The 15,160-nt window shown below is 40.8% G+C and overlaps 1 protein-coding gene across 1 annotated transcript; it reads right to left on the bottom strand.

Annotated features, from left to right (window-relative positions):
- On the bottom strand, positions 1-10,942 carry NR2F6 (nuclear receptor subfamily 2 group F member 6). The gene is made up of 4 exons (XM_053464325.1): positions 9,568-10,942; positions 5,111-5,205; positions 1,701-2,228; positions 1-1,571 (listed from the first exon to the last, which is right to left on the bottom strand). The coding sequence occupies exons 1-4, from the start codon at positions 9,837-9,839 to the stop codon at positions 1,297-1,299; spliced, it is 1,170 nt and encodes a 389-aa protein (XP_053320300.1). The 5' UTR covers positions 9,840-10,942; the 3' UTR covers positions 1-1,296.
- Positions 10,943-15,160: the final 4,218 nt, after the last annotated feature.

The following is a 15,160-nucleotide window of genomic DNA, read 5'->3' as shown; positions in this document are numbered from 1 at the left end:
TGTTTTATTCACATTTATTCACACGCAGCTGTGTTCTATCTACGTGTGTCGGCTTAACCATCCTAAGAACGGAGCTTTGGAATGTGGCCATCACAAGGTTGCAGCCAAATTGGGTCAGTCCTTAATTAAAGTTTAACATATGTGTTTTAGTGGGATCAGTGCTTTTCCATGTAAAGTGTTCATTATACGGTCTCTGTATTGTAAAAATATGTATATTTGGCACCAAAAGACAGAGGCTAGGACTTAATGATGTTTAAGACAATATAGACAATACTTTTGTCATGGGCTATACAATGCACAAAGAGAGAGGGAGGGCAAATAAAGATTTAAGGGGACTTTTTTTGTTTGTCAAAATAAGAGACACCAAACTTAAGAAAACATAACAAAAATATTTAGTGTATATATAAAGATTTTTTTTTCCCATCCTGTTTTAATCTCTGTGTACATAAGTATGAATCAAGTATATTTTTTTCATTGTTCTTGGAAGTTACCTATTTCATAAGCCAAGTTTGATGACAAAATACCTCACAGAAAATGCCCCATCGCTAAGTGATTTCTACAAGTATACTTAGTTGTGATGCAGACAGGAGGGCTTAGATTTTAAGATAAGGGTGAAAAGGTTACAATTCTTTGTCTTGGCAAACATCCAATAAACATATTTCCCATAAGAAGCATTGGAATTTAGTAAGATATCATATAAAGAATGGAGAGTCCTGTTATTTCCTAATATATCAAGGTATCTCTCTCTGAGTGATATAAAGATTTTCAGTAAGTGTTCTCCAGAATAAGATATCCGAGTACAAATATAACACATTTTAAAGGATCACATTGTAGTGTTAAAATCATTTTCTTTCTTCTGGGACACAAAGTGTGGAGATTCCAGAGGTAGAGAGAGTGTGCAACAAGTAAATCAGAATATTGTTAACTTGGATTGTGGATTGAAGAGTCATTTTCTCACAGATATCAGGTCTTCTGAAACTGATGAAGTCAAGTTATAAAGCATCACCTAGAACTGCCAGAAACCGCTATAGTCCTAGTGGTTTAAATGTTCAACCACCCAAGCGATGACTCTTTTAGGAGCTGGGTCCCCGAAGCTTTTCCTAGGCCCCAACTATAACCAGTGTCCCATATTGCCTGAGAAAATAGAGAGGGCTTTTTGAAACAATTTCTCAGTATTTTCGAAGTGCCTTCATAATTCCAGGAGAGGCGGTTGCAACACAGGCTGCCCCTTGTTAGTGTGTATTGCATGGCTATGGTGGTGGAAAAAACTGAAGAGACATGAAGCACCAGGTGGCGCTACTGACCAGATGAATATGGCCAATTGAAGGTACTGCCGGAAAGAAGCATATCTCTGATCAGTGTCTCTATAGGAGTTTTTCCAACAAGCCTCATGAAGAACAGCTGGGAGATGAGGGACGCTGGCACAGCCCTGAGGGCAGGTAGGCGTAGCAGAAGGCGGCCAAATCTCTGAGGCTGAGAAGGGTACTGAGCTCGAACATACTCTGTAAGAGCCACTTGGGCTTTCTCCTGTAAGCTCTCCACATGAGCTGGGTCAGTGAGGCCACAGGCATCTAGAGGTAAAGATAATGAAGGATTAATGTAAGACCATGAAGCAAGTTGCGTAATTATACACATCTGTCTCTCCCTTACACCCTCTTTAAATATACATATTTAAAGCCACAGTACCTAATTCCACTTACCTGAAGTGAAGAGTGCAATAGCTTTCAGGCAAGCATATTCAGCTGAATCCACCTGCAGTCTGTTAAGTTTCTCCACCTGATCCTGGAATACCCGAATTTGGTCCATAAAGGACACAACCCTGTCAGCTGACATCGGAGAGGCATGGAAGCCAGCAGCTGCCAATAAGGGTGCCATGTGGAGCGGAAGGGCAGACTGTGCCGCATTGAGGACGAACAGTTCACTCCAGCTCAATCGAAGCAGAGATACCTGGTCTGCCATAGCCAGCTCTGGAAAATATGGAATGCTCCTGGACCATTCCACAGTGCTAAAAAGAAGGCGCGCAGCAAGCTCGCAGATGTTATCAATGCCCATCACACTGCCCTGCTGAGCATACTGGGATCCATAGCGGGACGCGGGGTATGGCTCTGCACGGAGCAGCTGGGAAATTAACTCAGAGACAGGTTGCCCATTGAAATACTCTCCCCCTCCCGGCACAGACGTGGGGCTGGCACTGGAATGAGCAGGCGGTATACGACCTCGCTGGACAGCTGTTGGATTAAACAAATAAGAGTTTCAGAAAGGTTTAAATGGACAAATAACAGGAGATATATTAGAATGATAAAAGGCATCATAAAAGCATAACTGTCCCTTCTATGCCTTACACTCACATCCTAAGCAAAGTGACCAGGGGATTCATATTTAAAAGCAATGTATACATCAAGTCTAGGTTCAACTCATAAATTCTGGATTCCTTGTGAGTGTTTGAGACTTATTACACTATCTGGACACACTTCAGACACTAAAATGTACTGCTTTACATAAAGAACTATGTATTTTACAGAGAAGGAAATACAGACAGAATTACGTACGTGGTAATAATAATATAGTAAATAGACTGCAAGATGATGTAATTTTGAGTCTGCCATGATGTAACTTGAGATATGGCCTAAGATAGTAGACTGTAAGATGAGTCTATTTATAATAACTGTAGTTATTTCAGCCCATTGTTTTGTTTTGTGTTTACTTGGGTTTTTTTGCACACACTTCCTCACCTACTACCTTTTCTCAATAACCAGTTAGAGCAAGTGCCTGCAGCCGCCACCTCGTCCCAGGAGACAGATTAACCCTTTCACTGAACTGAAAAAATTATACTAATGTGCATTTGTGAAGCTACACCCCATCTTTAAATATATACCAAATGCCTTGTGGTTACCACCTTCCTGTTGCCCTATTCAGGTACTCATGTTTTGTTGACTTTGCCTAACTCACACACTTTTAAAAGGTGTCCTTTCCCCTGCCATTGTGTATTCAGAGCATTTTTATACAGTCTTTTATACACACAGGCAGTATTCATTTACACAAAACATGTATCTTCTATGCAATCAGGATAGTGCGGCTGTTCTGCACTAGGATCACTTTTCCCTGCCCCATTCTCAGTAATACTGCAGTGGCCTGCGGGGACCCCTCCTCCCCTATGTGCACTCAGGTCTTTGGTACATCTCCCCCCTCCCTTATCTCCACTTGGTTTGCTCCATGTTTGCTGAGCCCTGGCTGGAATGTGCTGAACTGAGGAAGTGGCAGCAGAAAGAGGGGGGAGTGTGGGGGAAAGAAAGAGCTTTTATTTACTCTCTGATGCCTGAATGGGCGCTTAGGATTCACTCAAGCAAGGAGAGGGCATGGAGCTTAAACTTCATCAAAAGGAGGGTAGAGGAAAGCGGGTTATAGAATGGAAAGGAGGGTAGAGAGTGAGTGACCCCCAAAAAAAGGCAAATAAAGAATAGACATATGATAAAGGTGAGAAATGAGAGGTGATATGGGAGTTAAATGAACAGAAAATAACTATAAATAGCTATAACAGAAAATGTAAATATCATGATAAACAATCTAGAATAACAAGGGAAGAGTGTTAAAAAGTACAACATAAGTGGATTCAGCACACGTAATTTAAGTGTATTTTCCCAATATCCCTCTCTCTTCTCCTTGAACGTTACCCAGTTTTGCACCTTTTACACACACACCCCGGCCAATCAAATAAAGCTGCCAATTCTGGAATTCCATTTCACATTACATTTCAAACCTTGCTCTCCATCAGAAAGTTTGTGGTCACACACACATAGCATTCAGCATGTGATTTATTGATCTAACCTTTATCAGTTAGGTCACATGACACCTGTCCTTTCCTCACACACCCTGCCCACATTGAACCTATTACACTCACTGATTAAAACTTTTATTTAGAAGCAGGGCAAAGTGTAGCAAAACTAATCTTTGCCTAAGAAGAGGAAGCGTATAGCAATATGGTAGTTTTTTCCATTGATAACTAATTTCCACGTATCTGTAGGTGAGAGGACACCCAAGTAGGATAACCACATCAAACCATTTTATTTCCAGGGCACACATGTTGCTGAAGAGCGGGAATGATAACAGTAATCAATTCCCTTAGGTGAGTTTATGCATCACACACATGCTGCAGGATTCACATGTGTTGGTCAGCAATATTTGGCATGTATACGAGTCCTGGAATCAACCTTCTGCCAAGTTATTTTATTCTTTTGAAAAACAAACCTTCATACAGGCATCTATCAGTTTTTTACCTTTCACCTTTTGGTAAGAACAGCATAAAATGAACACTGCAAATCACTTTGCCATAGCCAACAGGTTTGAATGTTAAAGAGATGAAATCAGTATTGCCAGGGAATGAGTCACTACTAGATCAAAGATGGCAGCCAAAACAAATTAGGAGGAACTGAAACTTGATAAGGCCATGTCCTCTTATAAAAGTGGCAGACTCTAATTTCCTACCCTTAATACTTCACTAAATGTTATGTGAAATAGTGATAGGATTTAATTAGTGAGGTGAGAATGCCACAGAAGGTAATGATCCTTTCGTGGCAAATGCAAAGTAAATATAATTCAGAAGTGAATGAAAGGGTTGTTGACAATTGGGATGGATTACGAAACCAAGGCAGTGAAGTTCTGGAGAAATAGGAGATGTCAGGCTTTAAGGCTGGTTTTTACTCAATGGCACCAGGCCCAGATTGGTAAAAGAGGTTGGCCGATTATACCTCCCACTAACCATATTACCTTGAATAGATGGCTACCCTGCCCCAGTGCAAACGTTTAGGTGTCTGATGTAAAAGTGTAGAGTGGTCATATGAATGTGATTTATGAGCCATTATGATGTTCAACCTCAGTCCGTTCCTGAATGCCACTTAAACATCAATGACCAGTACAAGGCTTCTTTTTTTTTTACAGTCACTGGTGCTGTCATGGACACATTGCCTAACCCGAGCATAGGGGAGAGAGATGTCGTAAAGTATGTGGCATGGGCATGAGCACAGCATGAGAATTACTTTACATATTACAGTGTAACAAGATCCCATTTGGGTAGTGTGAGCACAAGCAGGACAAAGAGGTCCATGAGCAGTACCTTCTTTCCTCATGCCCACTCGGAAGCACTTCTTCAGACGGCAATATTGACACTGGTTGCGATGGTGCTGGTCTATCTGACAGTCCCGATTTGATCTAAACACACAAATAGAGAGACACATAAGAAAGACACCAAGTTAATCTATCTAAACACAACGGGAGACGGTGCTTTCCTAAAAAGTTGTGGTACATGTCATGTATACCCACAGCTATAAACAAATGTATCCCAACTAAACACAAGCCCATAGTTTGGAATTAAATTCATTTGCATTTAGCTTGTTATGAAACCTTGTGAATGAAAAACAGTTGAAGGTAGGTAATGTTTTCTGCCAGTGCCTTGGAGGCACTTTAGGTCCTCCATTCCCTTATTCTTCAAGCCACGTCAGCTTTTTGCATATTAAGTGTGCTATAATTCCTTTTGGTATTTGAAGGGCCAAGAAAAGATTTGGACACAAAGAAGAATTGAGACAAAAGATGTAATATGGTCAAGATGTATTTGGGAAATATGAGGGTGTATGGCAAATCATTATATTAGGGAAGGAAAAGGTATGAAACAATATGGGGCTGGAAAGGGTATAAGGGAATAAGAATGATAGAGATCATGGTATTGTTGGACGGAGTGTCACAAGGTGTTTTGTTTATTGTAACATGCATGTGCTTGACATTGACAAATACAATGGATGAATCAATAACAATAAAATCTACAAGGAAAAGAAAACCCTGCTTTCAGCTCAAAGGGGGGTTTATGTATGGAAAATGTATTGATTATATAGACATGACATGCTGAATGCATGTTTTTTTGTGGCCCTACCACAAAAAAATATTTTGAATATTTTCTGTAACCGACTTCAAATATGTTTAGGTCAACCAGTTGACAGATATACAACTGGTTGATTTGTGTGTTGTGCATGTGAATAAATAAACACACGCAGCATGCTCCTGTGGCTGCTTGAATCATGATGAATAAATTACTTAGTTGCTGATTAATTTTTTATAAGTGGAGCCTGTCCCACAAGTTCCTGATCTCACACTGTTGTCGTAATTCAGTGTTACCAAAACAGCAAAGCCTGTATGCCAAATGGGAAAGATACCATTGATGTAAGACGCAGCTGGGTCACAAAAAAAAAAAAAAGAAATTGAAAAATCCGCCAACACTACCCACACTGAGTTAACTAATAAAGGTCAATGTGTTGTTTTTTTAATAACAAAAGTTATGGTGGGTAAAGGTGAAGGAAAATCCTTCCACTTAAAATTAAGGGGGTAGTAGAAGCATTATTAAAACACTCATCTACAGACACCAAACAAGCCAGAAGGCTTGGACAGCTGTCCATGAGTGGTGATCTGGCTACTGCACCCGAGTTTTGTTTAAAGGCTGTCTTGTACAGCGGGCAATTACTTTCAAGGGATCCATGTATAAAGTGGATATAGCGGCAAAAGGCGGTCATTGTTGACCTTATTTGCATGTGCCTACCCAGAGTCCCCTGAGGTTGTGGCAGCACCATGAGATTTCTGAGGGAAAAACAAGCCTTCTGGCTTGTCTGGTGTCTGTAGATGAGTGTTAAATAATGCTTCTACTACCCCCTTGTTTTTTTTAATGCTCTGACACTTTGTACTGCAGAGACTAAGGGTTAAAGAAAGGAAACCACCTGGGTTAATGTAAATACATGAATTAGGTAGACAGGAGAGGAGGCGCTGTGTAAAATAAACACTTTGCAAAGGTCACGAGTTGTGATCTCTTCTCAACTAAGACAAGGAACAAGGGGTGTGCGGAGATTGCATAGCTAAATGGTAGATTCATGGTATTATCTACCAGGACAGCATCATTAAATAGGCAGATGTAGAGCAGTGTTTTATTTAATCGGACGGCACAATGAAGGCAGCTGTTGTTGGGGCAATGAAAGAATCAAAGGCAAATTATACTTTATTTGAGAATTTACACAAGTATATCCAATAGCCCTTGGTTAAAGGATTTTCCTATTTAAATGTAGGCGTTTCAATGAATAGGTCAATCATTTAGTCCCACTTGGATTGCTCATAATTCCTGAGGACTGAAATTGCTCGCCCCTGCTGCAATATAACACTAGCTTGCCAGTGCCAATTTGGATATTCTACAGAATTCATGTCAGGGTTTTCTTTACAGTATTTTAAGATACAATCTAGCCTTTTCAACAAGTATCACAACTTCCAGGTAAGGACATGCTTAACTTAGAGAAGATTCAGACATAGCTTCCGTCAAGATGAGCTCCTGAGTTGAACCCCCACTAAAATCAGCAAGAAGTCAACATAGGACAACTAGCTAAAGCTCAAGGATGCTGGATAAATAGCGAATTAGCTGAGCACTTGGTGTCAAAGACCCCTTTCAGTGATTAATAACATACTGAAACAGTTACAGATATGTCTTCAGGGGCTTCTATATGCTTCTCGTTAGTCTCAGCAGAGGCATGATTTGTTGTAGTGGACACGCCAGCACTAAATGCCCCCCTTGGGCATTCACAAATGCCATTACAAAAGGTTGTTATACGTAAAAAGCTTAAGGGGTAAAAGGAGGAATATAATGCACATTTAAATGCCAATATACCTTGCCATCTACATTGCCAGTTCTGTAAAAAAAAAAAAAAAAAGAACTTATGATCTTAAGGGTTTTTTTAATGAAATTCCATGACCCTGCCAACTCCCAGCTTCAGAGTATGACCTCTTGCTCTAGTGCTAACATGTCCAAGCAGGTATAAATTCCATCTGTGAGGGGAGGAAAACATTAAAAAGCTAGTTTAAATGTCACTCAGCAAAACTTCACCAGTTGTCACGACTCACGACCTGACGATACCCAACTTTTAGTTTAAACGTTTTCTAAATCTGAGGATATTTTGATTGTCACAACCAAATCTGCAAAAGATTTTTTCCAATACCAAATATATACTCAGTGCTTTCATTTGGGATACCACACTACTTTAAAATGACAGTTAAACCCAAGTAACACACTTTTAATCAATCTATAGGCCTCAATATAATCTACTCTGTTTATTCAGAACCAGGGGTTTTCCTAAATCCAGTTGGAATTCTCATATGCCGGAATGTAAATTCTTAAAATATATTTGTAAGATATATTAGAACTTGAAGCTTGACTGATAATACAATATTATGTAAGCTAAACGTCAACGGTAATACTATGTATTGATGTGTGATGAGGTAAATTGTGTTATTATGACTATTGGGTAGCAGTATAATTATGGTTGGCTCATATTAGAACTAAACTATACAGGAGCATCGTCAAACCTACAGTGGGTTGTTATATGATGATAACTGACAGATTTTCATTTGATATCTGGACCCTTGCGTCAACCAGGTACTCAGCTCTGTATCTTAATAAAGAAGCCACTACTCAGCCCTGATGACGTAGAGAGACAGAGGGGGCGAAATGTAATTGTGGCCCTCACAGAAATGTTTAGCAATTTAGTCATGTTAGGGATGGTGCATAGCTGTAGGTGATCCTATCCCTGTTTGAGGTTGTAGCCCTAAGCAATCGTATATCATTCAGTATGAAGTCATAACGCCAACCATACCACTCTATACGAAACTCTTGTTCCAAATGTTCCCTACACGTGTTGTGTAAAGTCACAGTTGTAAGATATCCTATATCACTATGCAATGAGGTCACAGCTGAAAACTATCTTACCAGAGGTCTAATGAAACCATGTTTCCAAGCGATACTGTTTCACTCCGCATGAGGTCATAGTTCCAAGTTATTTAATAACACCCTCTGAGTTAAGTACAAAGACCAATTGTGCATAGTTCTAAACTAGAGCAGTCACTATAGCAACAAATCCAACGCTCCTGCTAATTGCTCCACTGTACTTTGTATCAGGAATTAATACATAAACCCCAAGTGACACTTGGGGTCTGCATGTTTGGGCGGTCAACTTGGTTATTCTGCTTGGCATCGTATGCAACAGAAAATACACAATTTTGTAAGAATATGAATGCTGTAAGGTAGTATATGTGTCATGTACGGCTATACAGTTCTACATAATGTGGCACCCATGCGATATTAACTGTGAAACCAAGGCTATAGATTTCAAATACTAGAGCAGTTAAAACATTATCGTTTATTCAATATAATCAAAGTAATCCCAAAGGCAGCATAAATATTCCAAAAATAAAACATGCTGGATATCCCCAAGCTGTTTTGGATAGCAAAAGTGTCTGCGTTCTCTCCTTGCCACTCTTATTCATATGATTTACAGCATTATCTAAATTTTTAACACAATTGTATGAAATACTGAATTATGCTTATATTATATTATGTTGTAAGATTAGATGATCTCTTGTAGGAAACTCTCATTAGTCCAAAAACCACAGGAACAGGGACAATGGTTAGGCATAAAAATGAAGACCAAACATGCGGAAAAAGGGTGCACGTAAATTACTTTAAACACAAAAGGTATACGGAGTGTGACCCACCTGCAGGTGTAGCTGAGATTCCTTCTGATACTTCTTTTAAAGAAACTTTTGCAGCCTTCACAGGTAAATACCCCATAGTGTTTGCCGCTTGACTTATCTCCACACACCACACAGTCCACTTGGATCCCCGGACGTTCTTCATCTCCTTGCTCTGGGTCACTCATTCCACCTTGAGGCGAGGCTTCCTCTTCTTCAGAATTTCTAGGGTATCCCTTCCCCATACCATTTGTGTCACCATTGGGGTCTCCCCATCCCCCAGACACCATGGCCATACCAGCACAAAAAAAATATAATTTAAAAAAAAAATCCTATAATTCGTGAGCCTAGCCCTAACCTACACAAGGATGAAGTTTTACGTCCTATTAAGTTATGAGTCCTCGCTTTAGAAAAAGCCTGGCAATCAATAATGGATTGCAAGACAAGTTAAAGAAGGGGTTTTATGTTACCATATAACACTGTTGGAAATGATGACGGTTTCTAAGTGGGGGGACTAGGAATCTTTCTGTGGCTCAGACAGAAAGTGACAGTGTATGGAAGATGAAGGAGGCTGTAAGAAGAGGTCACAAGTGTTTTGGGTCCTATGCCCGTCCCCGTATGTGGACTTCCTGGCTTGCAGAAACTGGGCAGACCGGTTCTGTAAGACCAAACAGGATGGGATAAAATACAACAGCCCTCAGGGATGTTTTGGGGAATGACAGAGCTGGCTTGGTGTGTGAAATAATGGTTATTAATATGCGATGTCGCACTGTAGTGATTGATCAATCACACAGGCTATCTGGGTTGAACAGATTCATTTTGAAGGGTAGGCAGGGCGGGGGGTATTAAAACTGAACAGGGGTAAGTTATAAGGTATGTGATCGACTGTGGAGTATATATAATTAACGTCATAGGTTGTGCAGCTATGTGCGTTAATATGGGATGATCTGAAGTATACAGGGTCCCAATGTTGCGAACCCCGGTGTGAGCAAAATATAGAAGGGGCGACTTTTAGAATGATTAGTATTAGGGAATGCGATTTCTTTATGGAGCAACTTGTGGGTTGCAAGCGATCTATGGTGTGATTCGTGGGGCGTGTGTTATATGCCGAGTTGTGTAGGGTGAGTTGTGTGTTCCGTGGGGTATTAGATGTTGTGTGTGTGAGATTGCTATAGGGTGAGTTGCGGTATAGTGGAAATCCTAAAGGATTATCCTGTGTGCGAGGACTGCTATAGCGTGCAAACAGGACTGATGTATGTAATCTCTCTCCCGCAACCAGAATCGGATGTGTGTGAGCCCCCCGTGGGGTGCAGTTACCCAGCGAAGCCCCTCTCTGCTCGCCCCATGCCCGGTGCCCGGTCCGGAGTGAGGCCGATGGGAGCGGAGAGGGCGGAGTGCTGGGGCCCCTCCTACCCGGTGACACTGAGAGGGAGGCTCCAAACAAGGGAGGGCAGAAGGTGAGGAGGGATGGGACCTCGGCGGGTGCGCACGGGGTGGGGGAGCGGTGACCGCATGGGTTTCATGGAGTCCGCAGATAACTGCAATGTAACCGGCTCATCTGTTGGATGGGAGAACTGGTCATAGATTCATTCATTCATTTATTTTAATAGACGTTTTTGACGCAGAAATAGTGTTTATATGCGCGGTGTTTTTTTATTTTATCTATAAATGCATAGTTTATGTGTTGAGAGATCCAATTTTAGAAGGGAGAGCTGTGTTTCAGCTCCTTTACGTCACTATACATTATGAATAGCCAACCCCAGGGAACTTCTAGTATAGTATAGTTAAATGAGGTTTCTGCCGTTACCACGTATTAACTTTTACAGCCCTTCCTGCCCTTCATCAGCTCTTTTACAAACTCTCCTGCCAACTGTCTGTTATTATTATTTATTGTTTTATATAGTGCCATCAAATTCCATCTTTGCTTCCTTTGGTGACGTATTCTGGACAAGAACAACTAGGCCCAGGGCCTTGACTAGCAACCTTCTTCAGTAATAAGGGCAGCACTACCCCTGCATAACTTTATAATTCAATATATAATAGACTTCCCTGTTATAACTATACATTATGCGGGTGCAGCCAAGCTCACTGAGCTTGTACCTTCATATTGTATAGTTAAGTCAAATTGCTAAATTACAGCACTCTAGAAAATAGACCCCTTTGTGTTCCACGCACAGGACTGAGACCTTTAGGGAGGGAAATTCAGTTAAGCAATCATTAAGGTGGAAAAGAAGGATACACTCGGGTCTTCATTACCCTTCTTCATTGAGGGTAATGCTTCTGGGTTTAAGAGGCAAAGGAGCACTTATTTGAGTTGGCACATGCACTCTGTGTTCTCTAGCCATATACTTTTATTTTGTGTGTATATATGTGTTAAGTATACTAGTTACTTTTATATCTTATCCACCATACAAAGTATTTATGTAGGTTGGAAAAAGTTCAATATTTCTAAGATGATCTTTTATTTATATAGAGCCAACAGTTTAATACAATACATATATCCAAGGGGTATGACAAGACGGGAATTGACAGACTAAGACAAACCGATACATTAGGTGGAGAGAGCCCTGCTTACAATCTTGAGGGAACGGGGAGAGGAATATCCATAATTGCATTGTTACAGATGAAACCGAGTTTATTCTTAAAAGCCTTCACAGTAAATCGTGACCACCGGCACTGTAGGTGTAGTGCATTATACAGCTTTAGAATCCTCAGGAGTTTATTCGCTAAAGAGGGGTGTTTGCAGGAAAGCTGTAGTTCTGTTGCACTGATTTAATGTAGCATTATGAAGTCCAGCACTAGTCAATTGCTGTGCCAAAACTAGTTGGATGGCCATGTGTAAAGCATATCTAAACCAGTGAGATTTCTTGGACGTCGCCTTATTGAACTATGCATTATCCAGGGTCAGATCAACCATTCTTGCAGACAAATTATCCAGGGATGCAGTGGTTCATTGTCCATTAGGAGCATGTCTAGGGGTCCCTAACCATTTTGGCAATGGATACAATGCTAGCTCATTGTCACATGCTGCATATAAGTCCAAAAAAGGCCTTAATCTGCCACTACAGGGATGGCCCATTGTAATGCATAGTGAATTCAGGGAGTTAAAACTACTACAACTCACCTGTCAAGGGCATGCCCTTGCTAGATACGGTCACACGTAGTCTTAAAATGTATTTTGGAGAGGTTGCCAAAAGTTAATGGGTAGTTAGTGGGTATAGAGTAAGAGGTGGCACTGAGAATATCAATACTGAAAAGGTAAAGCAGTGTAAGCACAATTGGATCCAAAAACCAGAGGGGCCTGACACACTCTTGTTTTCTTGGGAGGTCCTTTTTTTTGCTGCCCCACATAACACAAACTTTTCACATGCCAGTAACATGATCTCCCCCACCTTTCCACTCCTCCCCCAATAGGGGAATGCTGGTTTGTTTTGATATTGCCCTGGCCAGTGTTTGATCTTTAACCCTGGTCCTAAAGATTGTTCACTTTTCTTAACCTCTTTGTTGCCTGTAGATCCTCTGCTGTGTCATGTGAATGAAACATACACCAGCTAAATATAGTTTAGTAACGTGCAAGTTCTCCATGAGCAAAATGAATTACCTATCTGTAATACTATGTGTATCAGTAAGTACTCTTTATTTTTCCTTTACTTTATTAAGCCGTAAAAAGCCATTTGCTACTAATCTCTCACTCAGCTCAAATTCCGTTGCAAAAGACTTTCATCTTCTCACAGAATAATCACATAGGCTGCCTTTCTTTTGTTGGGGGCCAGTGGCAGAGCAATGTAGTTGCTCTATGCAGAAAGCATACACAGTAAACACAGATGCCATTAAGTAGTCCTTTGTGAGCAAGGTGTAGTGTTGGACTGTCACAATTGAGTTTAAGGAAGTAGTAGGTATATTATTAATGGTTACTATAGACAATAACATATATACAAAGAAAATATTAGCAGTTACTAGCCAAAAGGTGATTCCCGAGGGAATAGTTAAAGGGATTCTTCAGTCTGCAAAATGCTTTTTCTGTATGTTGGTGTCAGTTTTGCACAACCCTTTGACGCCAGTGTGGGCACTACAGTGCTTTTGTGGGAAGTGCAATTGCTCTCTTTCTGTACAGGCAGCCAGTAGGAAGAAGAAAATACAACAGAATCCAATATAAAGAATGTATGCACAGATTCATGTGGCAAAATGCTGGACCAAAATGCATTTTATATAAAACTAGGTCTATATTAGGCTCTCCGCTGACCGCTTCCGCTTCTGCGGACCCCTTTTATCGTTTCCCTTCTATTCTCTGCCATTTCCAATCACTGAAAGCACTTTGGCCCTAACTTGAACTCAGGGCAGTATGTCGCTGTGTCCAGTGATGTCCTCTCCCCAATCCTCCAACCGGGGTAGAGGATGTTGCAGAAAGCGCTGTCATTTTGCCCTAACTTGAACTCATGGCAAAATGGTAGCACTTTTTCGATGACATTCTCCCCGATTGGAGGACCAAATGATGACATCTCCAGACGCACTGCCATTTTGGGGGGAAGTTCCCGCTGGCTTACGTCCGTGAAGGTGCAACCAAAGATAGAACATAGCAGAGCGAAGATAGAAAACAAAGAACAGAAGGAAGAGGATAAAAAAGAGAAGATGAAGCGGGAGTGGTGGACAGAGAAGGTAGGGAAACATTTAGAGAGAATGAGAGCGTGAGTGAGGATGTGAGAATGTTGTTACCAAATTAAAAAGCCCCCCCCCCCAATTTTCAGCCGAACCAAATGGGTAGGGAACGAATTTGCACATATCTAGTCTGGAGTGGTTCTGGTTTGTTGAGGGCCTGAAGTTAATGATAATGATAATAAAATACATTTGTCACACAAAAGCTTCACTTATGTTCCAGAAGGTCGGTGTGCCAAAATAAGTGAGAATTCAGTCATTGAAATACACCAACTAGATGTCATGAAAACCTGATATGTTACTTTATAGTGATAAACATCATATCTGTTATAAGTTTACAGTTTGCATGGTATTTCTATCCCAATAAGCAATCACTACACAATGGGTTTTCCTATCTGGTTCGACATCTAGTCCAGCAACCAGCAAAATGTTACTAGAAAGCCCCAAATAACACAGCCCAAATCCACAATGTGGGAGCCTTAAAGACCAAGCTTGTTCGGCTGATTCCAACCCACCGTATAAAGGCCACGGTACTTAATTGTGTCCACAGGTGAGGCTAATGGGTACAGCCTAAAAATATGCGGGGTCCAAATACCTTCCATACAAAATTCTGCCTGCCTCACCTTTTTCTGGGATTCTGCTGGGTCCTAAACAGACCGCCTTTGCCTTCATAACACTGTACATATATATATATATATATATATATATATATATATATATATATATATATATATATAGGGAGTGTGCTGTATTTAACTTAGGGGCTGCCCTAAGCCTGACCCAGGGCAACCTCAGGCAGTCTCATGTGAATACATATGATGTAGAAACCTGCATGTACAACATGGGGAAATCACCTCATGGTATCTTATCTCCCCTTTTAAGGAGTAACATAATTATTTCTTGTCCCAGAGTGTCTGACTGGGTGATTAGGACCGAGCCATTTTAGTGTTTACTCAAATGTAGT

Source organism: Spea bombifrons, chromosome 1 (genome assembly GCF_027358695.1).
Source record: "Spea bombifrons isolate aSpeBom1 chromosome 1, aSpeBom1.2.pri, whole genome shotgun sequence".
NCBI classification, from domain to species: domain Eukaryota; kingdom Metazoa; phylum Chordata; class Amphibia; order Anura; family Pelobatidae; genus Spea; species Spea bombifrons.
The sequence above is the reverse complement of the archived record's forward strand: the minus strand, read 5'-3'. Positions and strand labels throughout refer to the sequence as shown.

What these genes read in the sequence shown, in the direction of transcription:
- NR2F6 (XM_053464325.1), bottom strand. Translation starts at nt 9,839, where the DNA reads ATGGCCATGGTGTCTGGGGGATGGGGAGACCCCAATGGTGACACAAAT. An exon ending in AATCTCAGCTACACCTGCAG is followed by an intron (nt 5,206 to 9,567) that starts GTGGGTCACACT and finishes TTGTGTGTTTAG; the next exon opens with ATCAAATCGGGACTGTCAGA. An exon ending in TATTGCACTCTTCACTTCAG is followed by an intron (nt 1,572 to 1,700) that starts GTAAGTGGAATT and finishes CTTTACCTCTAG; the next exon opens with ATGCCTGTGGCCTCACTGAC.